Source organism: Cibotium barometz, chromosome 25 (genome assembly GCF_041138505.1).
Source record: "Cibotium barometz isolate CiBa-2024 chromosome 25, ASM4113850v1, whole genome shotgun sequence".
Lineage (NCBI taxonomy): Eukaryota > Viridiplantae > Streptophyta > Polypodiopsida > Cyatheales > Cibotiaceae > Cibotium > Cibotium barometz.
Window position 1 is genome coordinate 52,685,141 of NC_141070.1, and position 22,935 is coordinate 52,708,075.

At 43.0% G+C, this 22,935-nt stretch overlaps 1 protein-coding gene across 2 annotated transcripts; it reads left to right on the forward strand.

The window, feature by feature from the left end:
- The first annotated feature begins 887 nt into the window (after positions 1-887).
- On the forward strand, positions 888-16,030 carry LOC147624724 (uncharacterized). Of its 2 annotated transcripts, XM_086819757.1 has the most exons (4): positions 888-1,519; positions 1,603-1,901; positions 13,486-13,947; positions 15,336-16,030. In XM_086819757.1, exons 1-4 carry the CDS (start codon positions 1,169-1,171, stop codon positions 15,826-15,828), a joined length of 1,605 nt encoding a protein of 534 aa, XP_086675883.1. In that variant the 5' UTR covers positions 888-1,168; the 3' UTR covers positions 15,829-16,030. The 2 variants fall into 2 exon arrangements, with proteins under 2 accessions (XP_086675883.1, XP_086675884.1); XM_086819758.1 differs by lacking the exon at positions 13,486-13,947 and having other exon boundaries at positions 893-1,519.
- Positions 16,031-22,935: the final 6,905 nt, after the last annotated feature.

Here is a 22,935-nt window from a genome sequence, read left to right on the forward strand (position 1 = left end):
TGTTCTAGCCTTTTCTTGAGGTGGTCTATGCACGGGCAAAGTAAAAAAGAACTCACAAAAAAAACTTCGCCACTTGTGCAGAGAAATTTCATTGTAGTGAAACAACGAATAGCTATCACTTCACTGATCCTCTACTCGTAGTGGTGGTATTGTGACCATATAGGTGGGGAAAGGCTAGTCACAATACCACTAACCCCCCACTAGCCATATTCTTCTCACCACAAAATATTTATCTTTTTATTTATTTATTTAAAATATTTTTAAAAGCTGTTCTCTAAGCATATCTCTTCTTGCCGTTAACAAAGACAATCCAACAAAGGCACACCAACAAACTATCACTTATACATCATTCAATTTTGATGGCTACTGAGTTGTTCCAACCTTTTTCTTGTGGTGGTCCATGCACAAGAAAAGTAAAAAAGAACTCGAAAAAAAGAAGACCCTCGCCACTTGTTGTAGAGAAATTTCACTACTGTTAGGAAACAACGATGAGCTATCACTTCACTGATTCTCTAGTGGTGGTGGGGGTGGTGGTGGTGGTATTGTGACCATGTAGATGGGACAGGCTAGTCACAATGTCACCAATCCCGCACCAGCCAGAATATTCGCACAGCGTGGGAACAGTCTCTACATAATCTAGGTTCTTTCTCCAGCACGCTGCTAGAACATGGGAGCGAAAACTTTGTGCCAAGTGTCAATGAAGTGAACATCTCATTTTAAATTTTGATCTATATACTTATGCAACGGAGCAAATGCACATGGGATGAAAATTGTTGTGCAGGTTTTGCGTGTGCAGATAGATACCTCGTACCTACCATGCACATAACAGCGGGAAAATATATCGTGTGCATTGTGGTAAATAAAGTTTTCAAGGTGGAGCCCACTGCACGCCACTTGCTTTGCCTGGGATGCTGAAGCGCTCGAGCATACTCCCAAGGCCTTCTCTGTCTCTCTCTATCTCTCTGGCTCTGGCTCGGGCCCTCGCCCTCCTTCTTCTTCTGTGGCAGCATCTCCCCTGGCCTTGCAACCACCATACCTTGGACTGCTCGTCCCCCTTCTTCTCCTTCTGGACGTCTAGCGGAAGCAACACCTTACTCCCCGCCCGATCACAGCAAAATATAACATGGCTCAGTAAATCTCCAGATCTATCTCCCAGGGTTTCATCCACATGGCTAATCACATCAACTGGCCAATTAAACAGGGCCTCTTTGTCGCCATGGCTGCCGCTTGGGACAACAAGCTGCTCAGAACTCTCTTCGTGGTGAACCTCGCAGGCATCATGGAGAGGGCCGACGAGGCCCTCCTACCGGGTGTTTACCGGGAGATCGGTGTAACCATGCACGCGAGTCCAACTAGCCTCGGCAGCCTCACATTACTACGGTCCATCGTGCAAATGCTGTGCTTCCCTTTGGCTGCCTACATGTCCGTGCACCACAACCGCGCCAATGTCATCGCCCTCGGCGCCATACTGTGGGCCATTGCAACCTTCTGTGTAGGCGCTTCCTCCACATTCTTAGAGGTAATGTTCCCTTGCTAGGCTAAACAGTTTCCTTTTTCCGAAGCTCCTTCATAGGCTTAAATTTTGGCTTTATGCTGGTGAAGGTAGCCATATCCAGAGCTCTCAACGGGATTGGACTCGCCATGGTGATTCCTGCCATTCAATCCTTGGTTGCAGATGTCACTGATCCGGATAAACGAGGCCTTGCTTTTGGCTGGCTTCAGTTCACTGGAAACCTGGGAGGAATTTTTGGAAATGTCTTCTCGGTTCTTCTGGCCGGCACCACGGTGTTTGGTCTAGCTGGATGGCGTGCCTCTTTCCACCTCATTGCTGGTATAAGTGTTCTCGTGGCATTTTTAGTCCATCGATTCGCTATCGACCCTCGCTTCAAGGAAGATGCAAAGTAAGACTCGCCCACATTCTAGTCTAGCATTTTTTGATGTATAGGGCACTTACAAGCACTGGCAGTTCCCAAAAAAAAACCTATCTATTTAATAAAAACAAAAGAAAAAAAACAAATTAAAAGTAAATTCACAACAAATTAACAAATTAGTAAAGAATAAGTGAATTAATAAAAATAAACGAATGAACGAATAAATAGTATATTGAATCATATTAATGTTTGCATAAGGCCAAAACGACCTATGAAGGTCTCGAGCCAGATTTATCGTCTACAAAAGAAAACACTCAAAAAAGAAAGTCCTACTAATCAGAATTGTTGACAAATGCATAGAGTGCAAACACACAGCTAGTGGGGAGAAAAGCGAGAGATGATGATCAACAAGATAATTAGCACGAGGCATAGGGATTGAGGGAGTACAAGAGTAGTGGAAAGCATAAATTCATTATAGACATAGGTCCTTTTTTATAGGAGAGACTCCTTTATATATTCTAAAGCATAAGCTAAATATGATGCCACCACATATGCTAAATATGATGCCACCATATATGCCAGATATGATGCCACGACATATGGTAAATCTGATGCCACCACATGTCTTCTAAGAGGCTATTCCTACAAAAAAGTCTTATGCATTCTAGCAGTTGTTCACACACATCGGAATTGCTTTATTTAAAGTCTACATACAATGCTACTTTACACAACCACCTAGCACTTCTCTATTCCTACATTAATCACTATTAATACTTAACAAGAGTTATCCTAAAAAATTTGGTTTTATTTTGGTTTTTGTTTGCGAAAATATTCATTGAGAGCCTTACCCTCCCATTAAACTGCCCATTTGCCTTCTTTGCAACCTACTCTAACTTTGGCTAATTTTGCATTCTTTTACTTCAATTGCATTGGATCCTCCAATCTTGCTTTCCCAAGCTTGGTCTCGAGAAAGAAGCTCCATATTCATGGTAGTTGGATTAGTGTGTCAAAGAGCCAGCTTTTCGTGTTGGTTTTTTGGAAATGTGCCTCTGCTGCTGGTGGGCATAAGGTAAGGATATGCTATGTTAAAGTCACACACCCAAGTATTCATAGGAGGTGATGATCTCTACCGCCTCGCATTTGAATGAAAATGCATGTCTGCCAATAGGTGTTAAAGAGCATGATCTTGGTCTTGCTAGGCTTCGCTGTGAGATCCCTCTCCTTGCAAAATGTTTGAAGTGCGCCCAATTGTTTTTGGAAGTCCTTGGTTGAGTCTGATTACGAGCACAATATTATTTGCATACAAAAGGATGGGTATCATGTTGGAAATTATTTTATCCCCAGATGGACTTTCCCATGCACATTCATGCTTGTATCTGGCTCCATTTGAAGCCCTGCAAATGCATCTAGGCACTACATATTTTTTGCTATTTTTTGCCTATTTTTAGGCATCATTTCAGATTTTTTATGCATTGTCAACCAGTCCTTTGATTTGCTACTAGCCAACCAGCTCCTCTCCCACCTATATAAAGGTGGCTAGGCTTAGCCTCATTTTCATCTATTTTTTCAGCTTCTACAGTAATAGGCAGCATCTACAGGACCTCCCTCATGCTGCTCCATGTGATGTACTACCTTTTCTGGTGATATTCAGCAGGGATCTTCTTTTCTCCTTTATGCTTGCTGTCCATACACAGTGTTGTACAGTTCTTGCAGCATTTCTTTGTGGGTATCACAGCATAGTACCCATTCTTTCATGGTATCAGAGCGGGAAACATCTATAGGGACCTGCGTTTCTTTTCCCATGCTGCTGTTGACTGTTTACAGCATATAGGAGCTGTTCACTTGTTGCTGCGTTTCTTCATCTGTAACTTGCATTTTACTGGGGAGCTGCGGGGCTGCCTCAAGTGCTGCGTTTTTCTTCCTATAGAGCTGCGTTTCTTTCTCTTGGTGGTGATGGCCTCTGGAGATCACCATTCTCCCCTCTCAGGGATTCTCTTCTCTTCCCCTACTCATAGTTCACAGGTGTCCTCTACATAGATACCTATTCCCTCTACCCAAATTCCTGTGCCCTTACCCACTACTTCTTCTTCTCTATTGTATCCATTGCTATTTACCCGCCCCACCGCTTCTCTTGGTTCTCCTCTTCCACTGGATCTACCTTCTTCTCTACCATCCTATGCTCCTCCCCAAGTCAGTGATTCTATGAAGTTGACATCCACCAATTATCATACCCGGTCCTATTATACCAAACTTCTTCTGGAGAGTGCTGGTGTATGGACTTATGTCTCTACACCTTTGTTGGTGGATCGAGCGTTCCGAGGACAATTGGATGCTCGTACTCGCCTCATCATCACACATTGCATGACTCCCAACATTAATGCTCAATTCATCTCTTCTGGGAGTAACGCACAACATATATGTCTTAAGATTCAGAGGAGGTATGGTTGTGTTTTTTCCGTAGAGATTGCCAAGTTGGAAGCAGACCTTGAGAAGTTGATGATCAGTGATTCCGACAATGTCACTGAGAAGATTGGGGAGTTCTCTTGGCTTAAACGACAACTTGAAGAATTTGGGAGTGCTATCAATAATCCCGTCCACAAGTTACTAGGTAAACTTCCTTCTTCCTTTGATGCTTTCAAAGATACCATATATTTTCGTGAACCTCTCCTCTCTTTTGAGGTCTTGAGCTACTTACATGATAAGTGCCTGATGAGAGGCAAAGGGAAGCTGGAATCTGCATTTGTTACCCAGGACAAGGGCAAGACCAAAGGTGGACGTGGTGGCAACAACAACAAGCAAAAAGTCACCACAAGTCATCTTCTGATGATGACCATTCTGATAATTCTAATAGCGTCAAGGGTTCTAGGATGAAGGATTCTTGTGAGTTTTGTGGCCGACTTGGGCCAAATGTTTTGCCCGACAGGTTGCTTCCCGCAAAGCTACAGCAAAGCAGGAGTTCTCCTTCGATGGCTTAGATACTTCACCCACGACAGATGGCTCAAATACTTCACCAGGATAGAGAAGAGTATGAAGTCTCATGCTAAGATGGCTTTTCTTGCTGTCTATGATCTCCTTGTTCTTTCATCTTCACAGGAGCAGGATGAGTCCAGCCTGGTGGTCACACAAGAGACTTCTGATTTAGAAGTTAGTGCCCTATCCGCAAAAGAGGATTATTTGTAGGAGTTTCTGACAGAGACCTTATCAGTTCCTTTAATCCCTTTGGATGAGTATCTTCCTTCTCTTGAGTTGTTCCATGCTAATGCTATTATTGCAGATTTTCTCTCCTCTCTTTCAGAGGAGGATAGTGGTTCTTCTACAGAGCGGGTGGATGATTTTGTTGAGATATCCTCACATATTCTGGAGCTTTCTACTTTGGTGGCTTCTCTTCTGGTAGTTGCTTCTCCTTCTTATGTTTCAGAGGAGGCATCTCCCACTATCTTGGAGCCTGTTCCTACTTCGAACCTGGCAAATTCAGTTATCATTGATGATCTGTTTGTTCCAGTGGTTGTTTCATTTCCTTCTTCTTCAAAGGAGGATTCTACTTCGGTCCTGATACTTGCAGATGCAGAGGAAGTACCACATTTTTCGGAGCCATCTATGGTTCCATCTCTTGAGGAATTCTCTCTCCAGATTGATCTTGGTGTTTCATCTTCGATATCTTCTTAATCTTCTCGTGGCTTCTTCCGGAGACCTTCTCGGTATTCAGATGTACCATATTTTCGCGAGCTTTGTGCCTTTTATGAGGAGGTTGTTTCTTCAAACTCTTTGGAGGATTTTTGCAGCGTGCCGGAGTTGGTCCACCCATTTTGCGCTGAAGAGGAGGTGTTGGAAATTATGTCATCCCTAGATGGACTTCCCATGCACATTCATGCTTGTATCTGGCTTCATTTGAAGCCCTGCATATGCATCTAAGCACTGCATATTTTTTTGCTATTTTTTTTGCCTATTTTTAGGCATCATTTCAGATTTTTTATGCATTGTCGGCTAGTCCTCTTATTTGCTATTGGCCGACCAGCTCCTCTCCCACCTATATAAAGGTGGCTAGGCTCAGCCTCATTTTCATCTATCTTTTCAGCTTCTGGAGAGATAGGCAGCATCTATGGGACCTCCCTCATGCTGCTCCACGTGATGTACTACCTTTTCTGGTAATATTCAGCAATGATCTTCTTTTCTCCTTTATGCTTGCTATCCATACACAGTGTTGTACAGTTCTTGCAACATTTCTTTGTGGGTATCACAACATAGTACCCAATCTTTCATATCACTGCGTGGGCAAGCCACGACCTTGTGCCATCCAATGAATCCATGAAATCTAAGATCTCATTAATGTATAGTGGGAGAGAGTGGGGGGCCTTGTTTGACCCCAATAGTGCTGAATATCTTACCTAACATGCCCCTAGGTCTCACACATTTGGTCGTCATTGACTCATGTGATGCCATTACTCCCAATATCATCTCTAGGGAAAGTGCAACTCCTATAGGTGGGCAAATAGCCTTGATTGTGGGAATGAGTCAAAGGTTTTCTAGAAAAAGCAACAATAGACTCGTTGCATCCATGCCCTCGCTTTCTCAATGACCTCATGAAGGGTGGAATTACCTCATGAAGGGTGGAATTGTGATCCAATTCGTCTTGAAGCCTGCTTGGCATGTGGCTCTCAGTTTGTGTCGCTCTGTCCATGAACTAACCTGCACCTCCAAAACTGCCCCATAAAGTTTGGCTAATGTGTTACCAATCATGATAGTATGATAGTTATTTGGGGTCCAAGGGGTCTCATACCCTTGAATAGGGACTATGGTATGGCTGGTCCATGAGGGCACGAGGCCTTCACAAAGAGCCCTATTAAAGAGGTGAGCTAGGATAGGAGTCAAGGCTCTCCACTCCTTTGCCAAGTGCTCCTTACAGAGATCCTCATGATCTCTAGCTTTACCTTTGTGAAGCTCTAATAGGGATTTTGTGATGGTCAATGCGGTGAAGAGGGTGGATGATGATGGGTGTGGGATACGTGATATGTTAGGTAGGGGTTGGTTAAGGACATCATAAAGTCCTCATGCATAAGATTCCCATTGTGATAGGTATGTCAGGCTTCTTTTCCTCAAGGATGTGCCAAGCGTCGGAACTATTCTCACTTAGAAAGAGGCAATATGATTTGTCCTAGTGTTGAGCCAAAAATGCATGCTTCTTCCTTGGGGTAAGGCGGTGGAAGGACCTCTATATCTCATGTGTAGAGGTCCACTCATCTTCTCTCTCTGGAAGGAGGTGAAGCCGTGTGGCTTTGCGAGTGTCATCGTGTCGTCCATTTTGAGGTTGACTCATGTTGTAGCGGAGGAACAAATGGCAGATGGATAATAAGTGTGAGTTGAGTTTTGGAGGATAGATGTGAGTTGTGAAGTGAGGGTGGCACGGGGGGCAGAGAGATCAAGTACAGAAGGGGGAAACTTTACCTCGTACCTTTCTTTCCTTATGTGCCAGTATCTGCTCTGGAATAAGAACCTCATCAAGTTCCTCAACTTCCGGCTGAGCCTCATTTGATACATCCTTAGGCACATCCCCATGGAAAGGTCTTAGTAGACTCACATGAAATGCATTGTGAATCCTCTAGTAATTTGGTAGCTTCAAACGATAGGCCACCTCACCAATCTTTTCCAATACCTGAAAAGGTCTATAATAGCGCATGCTCAACTTAGGGAATAAGTGCTCTTTACCCTTCATCTTTTTGAGCCTAGCTTTCTCAAATCGCAAAAGAACCCAATCACTTAATGCAAACTCTAATGCACGTCTGTGACGGTCTGCTACTTTCTTTTGCTTTTGTTGAGTTTTCTGGAGTGCCAACTTAACTCTCCGATAAGCTTCATCCATGTTCTCCACATACTGGTCAGCCTCAAAGATCTTATCCTTTGTGTGCAAAATAGGTGGTACCTTCTTCCCTCCTTCCACAATCTCAAAAGGCGCCTTGCCCGTCGAGATATGGATGGTGTTGTTATAAGCAAACTCCACCAAAGGAAGATACTTTTCCCATTGTTGCTTGTGCTCTGACACACAACACTTAAGAAGAGCTAACACTGTGGAATTAGCCTCTTTTGACTGACCATCTGTCTGTGGATGAAACGATGATGAAAACTTGAGAGTTGTATCCATGTTGTCAAACAACCCTCTCCAAAATAAACTCGTCATCTGTGGACCACGGTCACTGATGATAGACGAAGGCATGCCATGATACTTGAAGATGTTCGCCATGAACAACTTCACCATGTGATCAACTTTGATCGTCTTACGCACGGGAATGAAATGAGCCTGCTTACTGAACTTGCATATGATAGTCCAAATGCCATCATTCCCCATTTGTGTCCTCGGAAGATCAAATATAAAATCCATGGCAATGCTCTCCCATGGTCTATCTGGAATAGGTAAAGGCTGAAGTAATCTTGGTGTCTTTTGACGGTCAAACTTTACCTTCTGACATATGATGCATTGCCTAACAAAAGCATCAACATCTCTTCTCAAGGTCGGCCAATAAAAGAAAGTCTCAACTGTTGAGTCGTAACTACCTGGTAACACACAGTCTACCATGCATCGACAAAAAGCCATCCCTGAGAGTATAATGATCATGCCGCTGATCCTCAGATATCTGATCATAGACCCTTCCAAAATCCTCATCGTGGGCATACTGCTCTTTCATCTCATCAGGCTCATGATGATAAGCAAGTGAAACTGCTGAGACCTGTGGCTTGGTGACAAAGCATTTGCCACAACATTCTTTTTACCTTCCACATGTACAATCTGAAAGTGGAACATAGACAAAAAGTTGGCTCATCTCATATGCTTCTCAGAAAGTTTAGTTTGCGTGAGGAAATAACGCAAGATCTGATGATCTGTCTGCACAGTGAAATTAGCCCCAAGCAAATAGTGTTTCCATGTAGAAAGAGTATGAATTACAGTCAACATCTCTTTCTCATAAACTTGTAAATGCTTCTCGGCATTCTGTAATATACGACTCTCATAGGCTATCACATGTCCTTTCTGCATGAGAACTGTCCCAATGCTGTTCCCACAAGCATCACACTGGACAACAAAAGCCTTTCGGAGATCCGGTAATACCAATACGGGATCCGAAGTAAGCTTTTCTTTAAGCTTTTTAAAGGCTGCAATTTCCCGATCAGCCCATCGAAACGGAGTTTCCTTCTTAGTTAAAGCATGAAGGGGCGAAGCAATCTCAGCAAAATACCGTATGTACCACCTGTAATAGGAACACAATCCCAAAAAGCTGCGTGCATCATGCATGGTCCTCAAATCTGGCCAATTGAGAATTGCTTCCACTTTCGAAGGATCCATACGGACTACATGTTTAGACACGATGTGTCCCAAGAAGTGTATCTCTTCTAAGAAGAACTCACTCTTCTTGCCATTAATGACCAACCTATGCTTCCGGAGTTCTTCAAACACAATGGCCAAATGCTTCCTATGCTCCTCCTCTGTGTGTGAATGTACAATCATATCATCAAAGAATGTGCCCACAAACGCTCTATGAGGCCGGAAAATCCTGTCCATCATCCTGTTAAATGTGGCAGGAGCATTTGTCAAACCAAAGGATATAACCAAGAACTCATATAGCCCAAAAGTGGTCTGAAATGCTGTCTTATGCACATCCTCCGGTCTAATGCGTATTTGATGATATCCGCTTTTCAAGTCGATCCGACTAAAGACTGTGGAGCCCTGTAAGCGGTCCAATATGTCATCGATCCTCGGAATAGGGAATCGATTCTTGATGGTGTTCTTGTTTAGCGCCCTGTAATCTATACACATGCGCCAAGAACCATCTTTCTTTTGCACTAAGAGCACAGGTGAGCAAAAGGGTGATGAGCTAGGTTGGATCAACCCCTTTTTTAACAACTCCTGTACGTGGCTCATAATTTCCTCTTGTTGGGCTGCACTAACACGGTAAGGCGGTCTATTTGGTGGGGTACTCCCCGGAATTAGATCAATAGCATGATATTCAGGTCTTTTCGGAGGAAGTTTTCCTGGCAATGACTTGGAAAAACAATCTTGGAACTCACGTAAGAAATCAGTCCTGTCTTTATTTAACATAGACAAATTAGATTTAGACTCATCATCTTTTGCATCCTTTACAAAAACCAAGTACGCGGAAAGATGCTTTTTCATTACTGATGAAATGGCCGAAGCTGATATAGTAGGAACAGATTCCCCTTTAAGCTTTACATCCAAAATATGCTCTTTCCCTCTATGAGTCAAACTAATCTTCCTGTTGTACGTATCCACCACCGCATGTACTCTATGGCACCATGGCATACCCAACAAAATATCACACCCATCAAGTGGCATGATAAAGAACTCCTCATTGTCTACATAACCCTGCACATGAAGCCTCAGCTTCCCAATAATAGGGATAACGGGTTTTGCATACCCAAGACAAGCCATATTAGCCTGGTGATGTGACCGCCGAGGATGTTGCCCAGTTGTTCATTCGGCATTGGTACCCGATTGGCGGGATTTCTACGACCATAGTGTCAGACCGCGATGCTAAGTGTACCTGTCATTTTTGGAGGGCATTGTTTGATAACTTTGGTACTAAATTGAATTTTTCCAGTGCATTCCACCCACAGACGGACGGCCAGACAGAGATATACAACCAGTTGGCCTTTGATGTGCTGAAGTGTTATGTCCACGATCAGCAAGGTAAGTGGGGATCTTACTTGCCTTTAGTTCAAGTTGTTTTGAATGATTCTTTTTCTTTAGCTATTGGCAGGACTCCATATGAGGCAGTGTTTGGAAGACCTTTCCAGTCGTTGTTCACCAGGACCTCGTCTTCAGTACCTGAAGCGAACAGAGTGACGGAGTCTTACCAGGAGATTTTAGTGTTAGTGAAAGACAGGATGGCGCAAGAGGCCTACACTCGACAAGCCAATAAAGACCGAAGGGATATGAAGTTTTCGGAAGGGGATTGGGTTTATCTTCGGATTATGAAGCAAAGGTTGAAGCAGGTGGGCAAGCGATGCCCAAAGTTGTCTTTCAGGAGCTTTGGACCTTGTCCCATCCAGAAAAGATCAATGAGGTTTCCATGCAGTTAAAGCTACCTTCGAGTTGGACTATGCACGATGTGTTTCACGTCAGTTGGTTAAAGCCTATTGCAGGTCTTATCCCTTCAGAAGTTAAAGACAAGGCAGAACCAGACATTATTGATGAAGCAGAGAAGTTATGGTTCGAGAACAGATCCTTTTGCACCGTTTCAAGCATGGTTTAGGCCGAAGACACAAATAGTTCCTCACGAAGTTTGCGAAGCGGTATGGCTTGACAAAGAGTTTTTCGACGACTATTCGGCATTATTGACGGATTATTTGGTTGGAGGCTATGCAACTTCCGTCAAGTTAAGCAGAAGGGGATGTCACGTGCATCCCGCACTTGGATGCCACGTAGACATATCTATAGAGAAGGTGCAGGACTTGGGATGGTAAACTGGTCCCATGTGAGCTCAGTCCGGGATGAGTCAGCCAGGGTTTCATCCCAGTTGTCCGAGGTCAGGTGTGCATTGTCCTGCACATGAAACAGTGCCAGTCCGCGCTGTGAGTTTCCCTTTGGAATGATGTGAGTGATTTTGTGACTTGTGTGGGCATGGGGACAGGGTAAACCACCCCCATGAGAGCCAGGAAGGCCCTGGCTGTACCCACCAGCCATGGGAGGGCCATAGGATTGCTTTAGGACAGTCCCAGGGCTCTTGCAAGGGTAACCAACTGGTTATCCAGCCCTAGGGGATTGTAGGGCAAGTATGGGGGCAGCCCATACAGGCTGCCCAGCCTTCAGAACAATGGGCAATTAGTGCCCAGCCCTTTGTGCTCATGCGCCTAATGCTAGCCAGCCAAGGGAGAGCATGCGCAGCATTTAATTGGAATTTTCTAGCATTTATTGCTGTTTATTCCAGTCGTGGGCAGTAATAGAGACAGCCGCTTGGATTATAGCTGGCCGACTGCCTTATCTGAAGAGTATAAATACCAAGGGCCCAAATCCATCGTATTATCTCATAATTCACCAAGAGCTAAGGCAATCAAAGGGGTAGGACAGCCAAGGATTTGCTAACGCAAAGGGGTGAAGGACTGTAGGTCAAGGGCAGAGTTATCTCAGCCAAGAAAGGTCAAGTTTTTTGTATTTTCTTTTCAGATTTGCATCATTCTAATAAAGCAAATACACCATTCGTGGTGGGGGCCCTGAAGAGGGTATTCGGGACCCAATACTGTGTCCTCTCCTCTCTCCCTCTCTCTCTCTATTTTCTGCACATCTTCATTCAGTTTTGTGCGTTAATTCCGTCGCGAAAAGTGTGCTGATTTCTGAGCATTGAAGTTACCGATCTCCCCTGAAGCTTCCGCATGTTACACGTGCAAGGCCTCATGGCCATGGAGCTACAAGGTGGGTGGTTCGGCCTAGTGGTATGGGATGCCAGGTTCAGTCGATACCAAGCAGGCTCCGGGCAATCAGACCTCAGGCTCGGGGGTGGTTCGAGGCATTGAACCTACGGTTGGGTGGTGAGTCGCTAGTCACAATCTATCACGGTCATGCGATGCGTGCGATGTTGGTTCTATGAAATCTCGTTAGGGTTTCGGTTCTAGGTCAGAGCATCATTGGGCGAGGTTTGTGGAGACTTTACAATGTTTCTATGCAAGCGAAGTGCTAGCAAGAATGTATAGGAGGTCACAGGGCTGCAGTTTATCGTACTAGAGATTCAGTTGTATTACTTCTTTCTTGTACATAATACAGACATCAGTTTAGGACTCTTGTGTGTGTCCTACTATGTGTGATTTCATGGCACTTTTCACAGGGGTTGCGGGTTTTCTAAATATCATTCATATGTAGAAATTACCATGGCCATGCAAGCTGTGTTCACACTGCAAATTTTGTTGTCTTCCTGAGGTTGAGGCGCAGGGTTCTCTTATGTGGAATCACTTTTTAAGTAGTCATGTGAATTCCGTCAAGATGCTATTGTAAAATGCATTCGATTGAGAGGGGGATCTTGGATAAATTGGATATTATATGGTTAAAAACCATAGTCCAATTGCATGCATTTATTTTCAGGAATTTTTTATTTATGAGAATAGATGCTAGTCTATTTCTACCATGTTGTAACTTCTATAAGGAGAGCTACACGTTAATAGTGAGAACAACACAGCATGACTCTTGATTACTAGTTGAAAGGAATATGAGTCTGAGAGAGAGAGAGAGAGAGAGAGAGAGAATTTGACTTTCAAAAGAAGAGGAGCCAAGGCGTAACTTCCCTTATGCCTCCTTATCTCATGACCCCACGTAGGACACTTGACCATTTACTCAAATGACCCATGTGATGATTGAGTATGCTTATATAGACATTTAACGAGGAAACATGACACATGGACACATGGTGTTTGGACATCCTGACTGGAAACCTAGCATATTGTATATAATCTCAAACCTCTTCTCAACCGCACCTGATGTCACATCAATGACTTGACTAGACAGTGACTAATTTATAAGCAATTGAGTATTATTCCCAACACAACTGAAATTTCATGTAACATGGTATTTGTCTTTCCTCACTTTCCCTTTGCAAGAGAGGTCTTAAATCAGATGATTCAGTTTGGTGCAGGGGAAAAAAGTCTATGACAGTGTTAATATGTCATCTTCAGCACTCAAGGAAACTCTGTATGAAGCCAAAACTGTGATAAAAATACCGACATTTTTAGCAATTGTTGCACAAGGTGTAGTGGGAAGCTTCCCCTGGGCGGCGATGTCATTCGCTCCCATGTGGCTAGAGCTGATTGGATTCTCACACAAAGTCACAGCTATCATCATAGGCTTGTTTACTGCGTCTCTTTCTTTGGGAGGATTGTGTGGAGGGTCGTTGGGCGATATCTTTGCCAGGCACTTACCAAACACTGGAAGGATTATATTAGCACAGTTCAGCTCTGGCATTGGGATTCCTTTTGGAGCCATTCTATTGCTGTTTCTGCCATATGACCCATCTACGGCTTTTCTACATGGAGCTGTGTTTTTTACCATGGGTCTTTTGATGTCATGGTGTGGAGCAGCGACAAACAGGTAAGTATCTATCATCTTCTCATTATCCCATGCTTTGCTTTAAGGAAAAAGAGAAAACTTAAGTGATGATACTGATGTCTGGTGATCTCACCACATTGTGAATAAAAGTTTCATTAGAACCACTTTATGTTATTGCTGCCATGCCTGAGGAAGGGTGATCTTTACATAGGGGCTCTAGTGTCTATATTGCTGCATTTTCATAATATTTTAGGCTTGTAGCATGGTCACCTGGGCTTCGTGTGTTACTGCCAATTAAGCGTGGTGAGCTTCTAGTGATTTGAATTTCTACTGTGTGCAATCAATACATTGCTTTTTTCTATTATGCCCCCAAAAGGCATAACTAAATGACGAGGCTAGATGAATGCGGGTAGAGAGAGAAAGCCGATTGAGTTTTAGTATATTACCGATTACTGGGCCAGAATAAAGTGAAGGACACCCTCACCTAGCTGAGCGAGGATTTGGTTCATTAATGGACACTCCAATGGGGTGGAGACCCAAGGAGTCAGATATTGAATCAGGCCGTGCTCTGGCTCAAGCCTTACACTTAGAAGAGGGTGGGTCATGGTGGCATGGGACACCAAGGCTTCGATGAGGAATTCAGGTGTGGTGTTGGCATAGCCTCAGGCTCGGGGGTGCTCTTGTAGCCTGTTTCTCACAAAATCCATGTACATGGCTTCAGTAGTATCTAGTCCATACTATGCATAATGGAGTTGATCCTAAAAGGTGAATTTGGACATGGCTTCAGTAGTATCTAGTCCATACTATGCATAATGGAGTTGATCCTAAAAGGTGAATTTGGGCATGTTCCTGGATTTATCTATGTATATATATATATATATGACACATGCACCTAAGGCTTGATGCTGTGACAAGTTTCATGAGGAAGACTTGATCAAGGGGAACGCTAGGATGGCTTTGGACAGGGAGCTATAAGGACAAACCTGCACCAAGCTCTGGTGAGGTCCACAGCAAGAGAGAAAGAGAGTGTGTCAGGTTTTCAGCTCACAACCAAAACAGAGATGGAGGAAGACAGAGTACACAAAAGGTGAGAGTGAGAATTAGTAGAGGTGGAGTACACCATCCACATATATCCATCCATCATAATAATATGAAAGTACAAAGCAATAGATAGAGTGTGGATATCCAAGGGGAAAAACCACATGGGAAAAGGTGCCCTTGGTTAGGTCTTGTTCACACGTAGCACTACCATAATTGTGTAGTTGCCTTGATGGTCAGGACCTTGTAAGTTGCGCCATGTGTAAGGGAAAGGAAATGGAATCGTAAATTTTCAAAAGAAATGTATGCTCTTTTCTTTTCATCTCTAGTAACCAAAATGTGTTTGGAAAACAAAGTTGCAGGCTTGTACTGACAATGTAACGTTTATGCAGTCCCATATTTGCTGAAATTGTACCGGAGAAATCACGGACAACCATTTATGCCCTTGATCGATCGTTTGAGTCAGTTTTAGCATCCTTTGCACCTCCTATAGTTGGTGTGCTTGCAGAACATGTCTTTGGCTATGTTTCTTCATCATCTCATGGAAGTGATGATGTAGGTGTGGTTTCGGATACACACAATGCAGCAGCCTTAGCTAAGGCTCTGTATGCGGCCTTCGGAATCCCATACACACTTTGTTGCCTTCTGTACTCCCTCCTTTACTGGACCTACCCGAAAGACCGGGACAAAGCACAAATGGAAGCACAGTTGGAATCAAACCAAGAGATGTCACCTGGAGTTACTGAATTTTACAATTTGAAGCCAGGCTATGTAAGCCTCAATAAAGAAACTGACTATACCGGAGCTCATCTAGAAAAGATTGAGGTTTCTGTTGACTCGAAATCTTCAGGAGAAAAGGAACGTATGCTGTCTGACACGACTTAGCCCTCGCTAATGGGGGAATGTAGCATTATAGAATGGAGTCTGCACAAAGCCAGTATATATGTCATCATGGTGTATGAGACGACAAGCATGTGGTACATGCTTGTGTTCGTCCTTGACATGTGCAAAGCAGAGTATGTGATGGGAAGCAGTGTAATCTACACTCAGGTGGATTTTCATGTAATCAAGACTCATTTTTTTTGGAGCAGTATTCCTGGGACTACATGTGCTTTGCCATGCTGTTTCCTTTACCTCTGGAGACGTGGTAAAGACAGTCTGGTTGCGGATGAATATACACAAACAACGAGGATTTATAGCTTTTGTGGGTGAAGCGAAGGTTGCACGTTTATATGGTTGGAGGTGATTTTGGTGTGAGACTGATAGTGCACTTGGGTGGTGTGAGCAGGCCAGATTCGATGATTGTGTTTGTGGATTTTCATGGTGCGACCTCTTGAATCTTTCTTACAATATACCGAAGCAATTGGTTCATCGAAACTTCTAGAACTAATTTATCTTAGCAAATTAGTAACTAAGAAATGTTTCTTTCTTGCATTGCATATGACAAGCAATATTAAGAAGCCGCTTTCTTAAAATTTTCGTTATTTGAGAGGAAGCATAACGTTCTCATCCTCAACTAGAATCTTTTGGCTCCTTGTGTGTATTTAAAATGTACACTACAAGGGATGAAATAAAGCTTTGGTGCTTAATCACATTATGTCCGTAAATCACTCAACCCTTTGTTTATCGATCCATATTCCAAGAGACTTTAACACAATGACTAAAAAAAAAAAACATATGGCTAAAAAAAAACATACATGAGTTTATGGAAGGCTATAGATAGAAAAATTGATTTCGATCTTGAAAACAAGAATGCTAAAAATGCATCTGTTAGAATTTTGAAACTAATTGCAAAGATTAAGGTATGCTTCGATCGTTGAATATAGAGGACCAACATTAGTCTTTGATTAAGTTAGTCATATTGAACACTTTTTTTTGTCCATGTGTGTGAGTAGAAAAAGCAAAAGAGGAAAAAAAGAAAAAAGAGCATACACAAGGAATGGTGGAGAGAGTTCTCTCTTTAAATTTAAAGTGTAGGGGAATGCAACCTTCTCTCAATTAAAAAATTACTATATGTTAAAAGTGTTTCTTTTTTACAACGTTGCATAAAATGAAACATTGTGTAAGAGAATAGCCTTGCGGTATCGATTTGGAAATCTCGGAACCATCACCTGTAGTCTTACAAACAAGAATGTGTGCGGAGCGGTGGGAGTGATGATATGAAGGGTATCCCCAGTCTTAAGTATGTAATTAAACATGATTAAAACATTTGACTAAACAAAGTCGAGAGTCGAAAGCAAGATGATTGTATTGATGTCAAGGCCTCTCTTAAATAGTTTGTGAAAGGTTACAATTGAGGAGTCGTGTCCGAGACTCATAAATCTACAAGGTCGCATCTACTAGTGGTGAAGCATTCTTCATAGAAAGCTTTGTCCCAACCTCCATAGATGTCATAACTACTTCGCACTCAGCCATGCCCAATAGCATCTCTAAGCATACTTTGTTGAGAGATAAAGGTCTTTTGTAACTCTTGTCAAGTTTCAAGATAAGTCTACAAGTCTCATCTGTTTGGTGGTGAAGCATCCTTCATAGAAAGCTATCCCAGCCTCTATAGATGTCATAAGTACTTTGCACTCAGCCATGCCTAATGCCTTTAGCATCTCAGAGTATACCTTTTTTGTAGAGAGATACAGCTCATTTATAACTCTTGCCAAGTTTCAATGCTCCGTCTTTAGTGACACTTTTGATGACCATGCCACCAATTGTTGGTATGCTTAGTATACTACTAATCATTTTTTGACTTAAAAGACTATGCAACTGAATTCTATACCTTGCGAAGTAGAGTGGATGTGGCAAATCAGTTGGTAGATCAACCAACTAAAGTCTTATGGAGAATGGTTTGTTCGTGGTCTACATGAAAAAAGATGAAACTTGTTGTGGCCTTTATGAATTTAACAGTCGGTGATTTTGATGGGTTAGTAGAGGCTACTAGACAGTCTCATAGTTTGATAGGGAAGACCTTTAAGAAGGGGAAGAAAAAGCAGGAAGATTACTCCTTAGATTCTGACCAGGATGAGATCACACTTTGGATGACGACTCTGATTTGCATAATCAAAGCACAACTGAAGAGGAAGAGCGAGGAGCTGATTAAGAAAGTTGAAGATCAACTATTGGTAGTATTGGCAAAGTTATGGGGTAAGTGCAAGAGAAACTATATCTCGAGTCTGACCTGATGTCTGGTGTACCAAGTGTTCCAATCAAGGTCATACTAAGGAGGAATGCAAGGAATGCAAGCTTTCACCTGCAAGTGAGGCTTGCCAACGTAAAAGGTCATATTCATCACTCGCACACCGAGCTGTAGACCCAACACGACACAAGTATGAATCCAGTAAATATGAGTGTGCACCACCTTATTGTCCTTATGGAAGGGGTGGGCCTGGGCGGTATTATTGGTGGATCTTTTCCATGTTACTACTCTAAGACTCTCTAGTTAGCAGCACCAAAAGATAGAACGTCTAGCCTCGCAGCAGCTTTAGCAAGAGTTGTAGCAAAAACAAGCAGAGGGGTCTACTTTGCGCCCTGCCTTTGGCAATCAACATGGTGCACATTGAGCCTTGGAGGAGCCTCCACCATGGGCTGTCACATGGTCAAAAGGTCCTGTGATCAAGGAAGAGGATCAAAGTGCCGAGGGCAAATGAGAGGCCCGTAGATTGGGTGGAAATAGTTTGCCGAATTAGTGCAGGAAGCACAGGGGCGGTCCAAAATCAGACCATCAGGTTCCTTCCCAAATCAAGGTAGCATGAAAATGTTTGGAGGATGTTCCAATTATTCAATAACAGGATGCGGGTACGACAAGTAATTTTGACGCTATTGGGGAGAGTGAGTGGTGCACAACAATGTTAGAATGGGCTAGAAGCACCTACCAACATGATGGAAGGAGGTACCAAGGTTGGAAGAAGGCGGAAAAGTTGTATAAAGGGAATTCAGTTGCATATGAGATGGACACCATAGGGAAACATAAGTCGCACAGAAGAAAGTGGAAGCGAGAAACTTGAGTCAAGTACAAATCAAAACCCTGGACAAAAAAATGTGAGAAAAGGTAAGTTCGAAAACTATGAAAAAAACTCTAGTACAGATTAAAATATGTGGGAATATTTGAGGCAGTTAAATCACATTGGATTAGTTGGTGTGTCTTATACCAAATTACGGAATGCAACTAATACGAAAGTTAATAGATACAGAGTAGATTGCATAACTAAATCCTATAGAAGTGGAGAGTAGTAAATCCAGTAGAAGTGGAGAGTAATGAATCACACAGAATTAAATTAAAGATTAGAATTAGAAGAGTAATGAAGTTCTTCCATACTACGCATCTTTTCAAGAATGTTCACTGATTTGGGAACACTTGAGAGCCTTGCAAGATAGAGAGAAGAAGAGGAAGAATGCAAGGGTCTTACTGGCTTGCACCTCTAGCCACTCTTGGTAGAACAACCATGCCTTGTGGAGAGCTAGGGTCCTCAACCTTGTCTCTCTTGTTGCCACTACAAGGGAGCTTAGCAAATGGGTGGGGAGCAAAGAGAAAGAGAGCTATGGAAAGCTCAACCCTCTACTTCGATGCCTTGGTGAGTGAGAGCATAGGAGAGAAGGAGAGAGGGAGAAGAGAACTAGCATCAACACACCATCACTCACCCACACAATTCTTAAGCATAAATGCAACAAAGAAGAGAACTAGCATCAACACACCATCACGCACCCACACAATCCTTAAGCATGCATGCAACAAAGAAGAGAAAGCATATAAGCAAACTTCAATCACAAGAGCAAGAAATTCAAACTCAATTCTGAGAATGGGATTATGTGTTTTCTCATTAGTCATATGTTTTATATACAAGACTCATATGTACAATGCTCGGTAATGTCCGAGTGGGCCCAAAAACTAGTTTAGGCTAATATTCTAGTCGATGTATACACTACCGGCATTATACAAGTCGTAAGCTTGGTTTTGACTATGGCATTACACAAGTCATAAGCTTGGTTATGTTAATGACATTGGCTACCTTAGATGTGCTTTGGTGCTCTGCTAAATCATCGCTTTGAGATGAGGGCTATCCAAGATAAATATATGCTAACGTTATTTGACATTCCCTCTAAGGTAAATAATGTGCAGTGCTTATATGGGAGGCTCAAGACACGACTAGTGGGTTTAGGTGCCGATTCCTTTACCTGCTTACACCTCGGGTGACTACTTGGGGAGACCCTAATCTCTTGGATAAGCTTAAGGAGGACGTGAGTGGGTTGGTCACAATTGGGCCTTATCCATACTAGCAGAGTGGGCTTGGATAGGACAATACATAGAAGAGATGAATGATACATGTGAGAATAATTTCGATAGCTCAAGAATAATGGGGTCGATGTCGGCCAAGGTTAGGTATTGCTTGGGCCACGAGCTCCCCTTAGGGGCCAAGAAGATCCCCTTGCCAGGTTTTCTTTATGAGTCATGCATGGAATATGCAGAATCCCATGGGATAGAGGCCCTTAACTGCTACTCATTCGGTGACATGCTGGAGAATTCTATTCGCTCTAAGGGGCATCCGCTATGGAGCAAATAAAGGATTTAAGTCCACAAGGAAATAACATTCTAGTGAGAGGGAAAGTCAACCCAATTTCAATATCCCCTAAGATCCAAATAAAGGATTTAGGTCCACAAGAAAATAACATTCTAGAGAAAGGGAAAGTCAACCCAATATCAATATCCCCCTAAGATCCGCTGATTAGAATCCACCTTCAACGTGCAGGGTCCCCACTATATGTTCTCTTTAGTGAGCGCAGTCTAATCGATCAAATTTAGGAGGTAAACAAGACCTATATCATATATATATATATATATATATATATATATATATATATATATATGCCAATTGATCGTTTACTGATGGATTTCGAGGTTCTGAGGTGGACCAATTTGCGGAATTTTGCTTATTCCTTCACCAATCATTGGCTGGGGGACGGGGTTCTCCTGCCTCTGCAGTCGTCAGGCATGAAGTGGCACAAGCCTACAATCCAATTTGTTACGTGAAATTGGCCATGTGCTCTGTAAAAAAAGGCTTTCTCTGGAGCCAAAAGAAAAGGGCAATAGCGCCGACTTTCTGCGTCGGGTTTTCGGCCAATAATAATTAATAGAACGATAAGGGAGAAGATCCCTGGGAAAAAATACCCCTCTGTTATACTGATTATGCTGCCTTAAGCGACTTGCTCACAATGGGGTGCCACCTCTATTATCAGAGGGCCTTGACGGGAATTACTGACTCCATGGAAGTGGGTGTGGAGACCCTGCTCGCCGGAAGTAGGAATAGTGAACATGGATAACACTCTACTAAGCCTGTATTCTACAGGTCCTCAAGGAGGAAAGAGCCGCCCTGAGCGTGGAGAGCATTCCCTCACGGGGCTTTCTATCTTGACCTTATAATCAGATCCTCCAATCAGATTGTTAGGGTTTGCTATATGCTCTTCTTCCTCTTTATAAGCACCTATTACTTCTTGAGAAAGTGTCCCGTCGTCCAACAACTATTTGCCACCTCTTATATAAGGATTCAGAGGGGTACTTGAGGATGATACCTAATGGAGGGAGTCAATTTGCCACTATAGCCAACCCGAGAAGGGACTTCAGAAAGGCCATCAAGGAGGTATTAGGTGCAATCTTGCCCCATAACGGCTACAGCTAGAGGAAGTAGACATGGTTGCCTGCACATCCTTATGTATCTCGTGGATCAGATGATGGATGTTAGAGTGGGAATTCCTCTAACCCTAGAAAATGATGCACTCCTCTTCCTCACCCGCAGGGCTGACAAAGAAAGGTTCTGTTATCTCTAGACAGTCATAACTTCCTTGGCGTTAGAATTCTGTTGGAATGCAAAACCTAATCTCCCTCCATCCCCTAACAACCACCCTTTCATATAGGAGCCATTATGTGCTCTCCCTATTACTACTCTTTGCCTTTTTGTGTATCCCCATCTACTATATTAGATGGTTAACCCACTTCTTGTTCCCTTCGAGGTAGTCACATGCACCATCAGGCCCATAGTTCATCGTTGGAAGAAATTGTGGACTAGATGAACACTTATACATGAGAAGTGGGAGAGAAAAAGAATTGACAGAAAGCAGGACCTCAAGGGAGGGGAGTACAATGGAGAGAAGCTCCACCTCGTCGAACCTATCAGTCTCGTTGATCTTTTTGATCATTTTCTTGAAAACGGGAATCCACATGAGAAGACTGTCGTGGAGGAAAATCCCATGCTGTGTACGAGTTGGATTATGGGATGTTTTTTGGGATCCCATAGAAACAGATGACTCGAAGCATAGTGTGGTGGTAGACCTAAGAGGCTCTAAGGAATTGCTCACAAAAGAGGAGGCCCAAGAGACGGAGATCTTTCTGTTGAAGCACCCCGAGCTAGGAGAAGCCCTGAGCTCCTCCTCCTCCTCAAAGTGGACGGAGGATGAGATAATAGAGAGGGCTAAGAGGTTGGTAAAAGTAAAAACTTCCACGAGAGAGAATATTCAGAGGTACTGTAGAAACTTTGAGTCCTTCCCCACAGAATCCTTACTCCTTCCCCACCAATTGGTGCCTTCCACTATAATGAGCGACTTGGTCTATTCCTTGGCTGGGTAACTTGAGGAAAGTGTAAGCCAACTTGAAGCGTACCCTGTTGAGAAGTGTGGTGCTATAGAGAGCACATGTAGAGGAGTAGGTGAGGAGGAAGCGATATGACAAAAGGGGGTTATCCCACGTGCAAGGACCAAGCAAAGATGTACTCTACCCATATAAAAGGGGTCATTTTCAAGCAATGGAAGTACAAGCACTTGCACACATCTCAAGCCTCTTTTTATGAGTACAAGTCTTAATCTTATAACTTAATTGTGCTTGAGTATAATGCATACACTCATCATTATGAGTACATTTAGGCACCATCCATCGTAGGTTTAAGTTAATCATGTGTGATTAGTATATGTACTTAGTGTGTCATTAGGCGAATTAGCTTTTTGTAGGAGGTACCA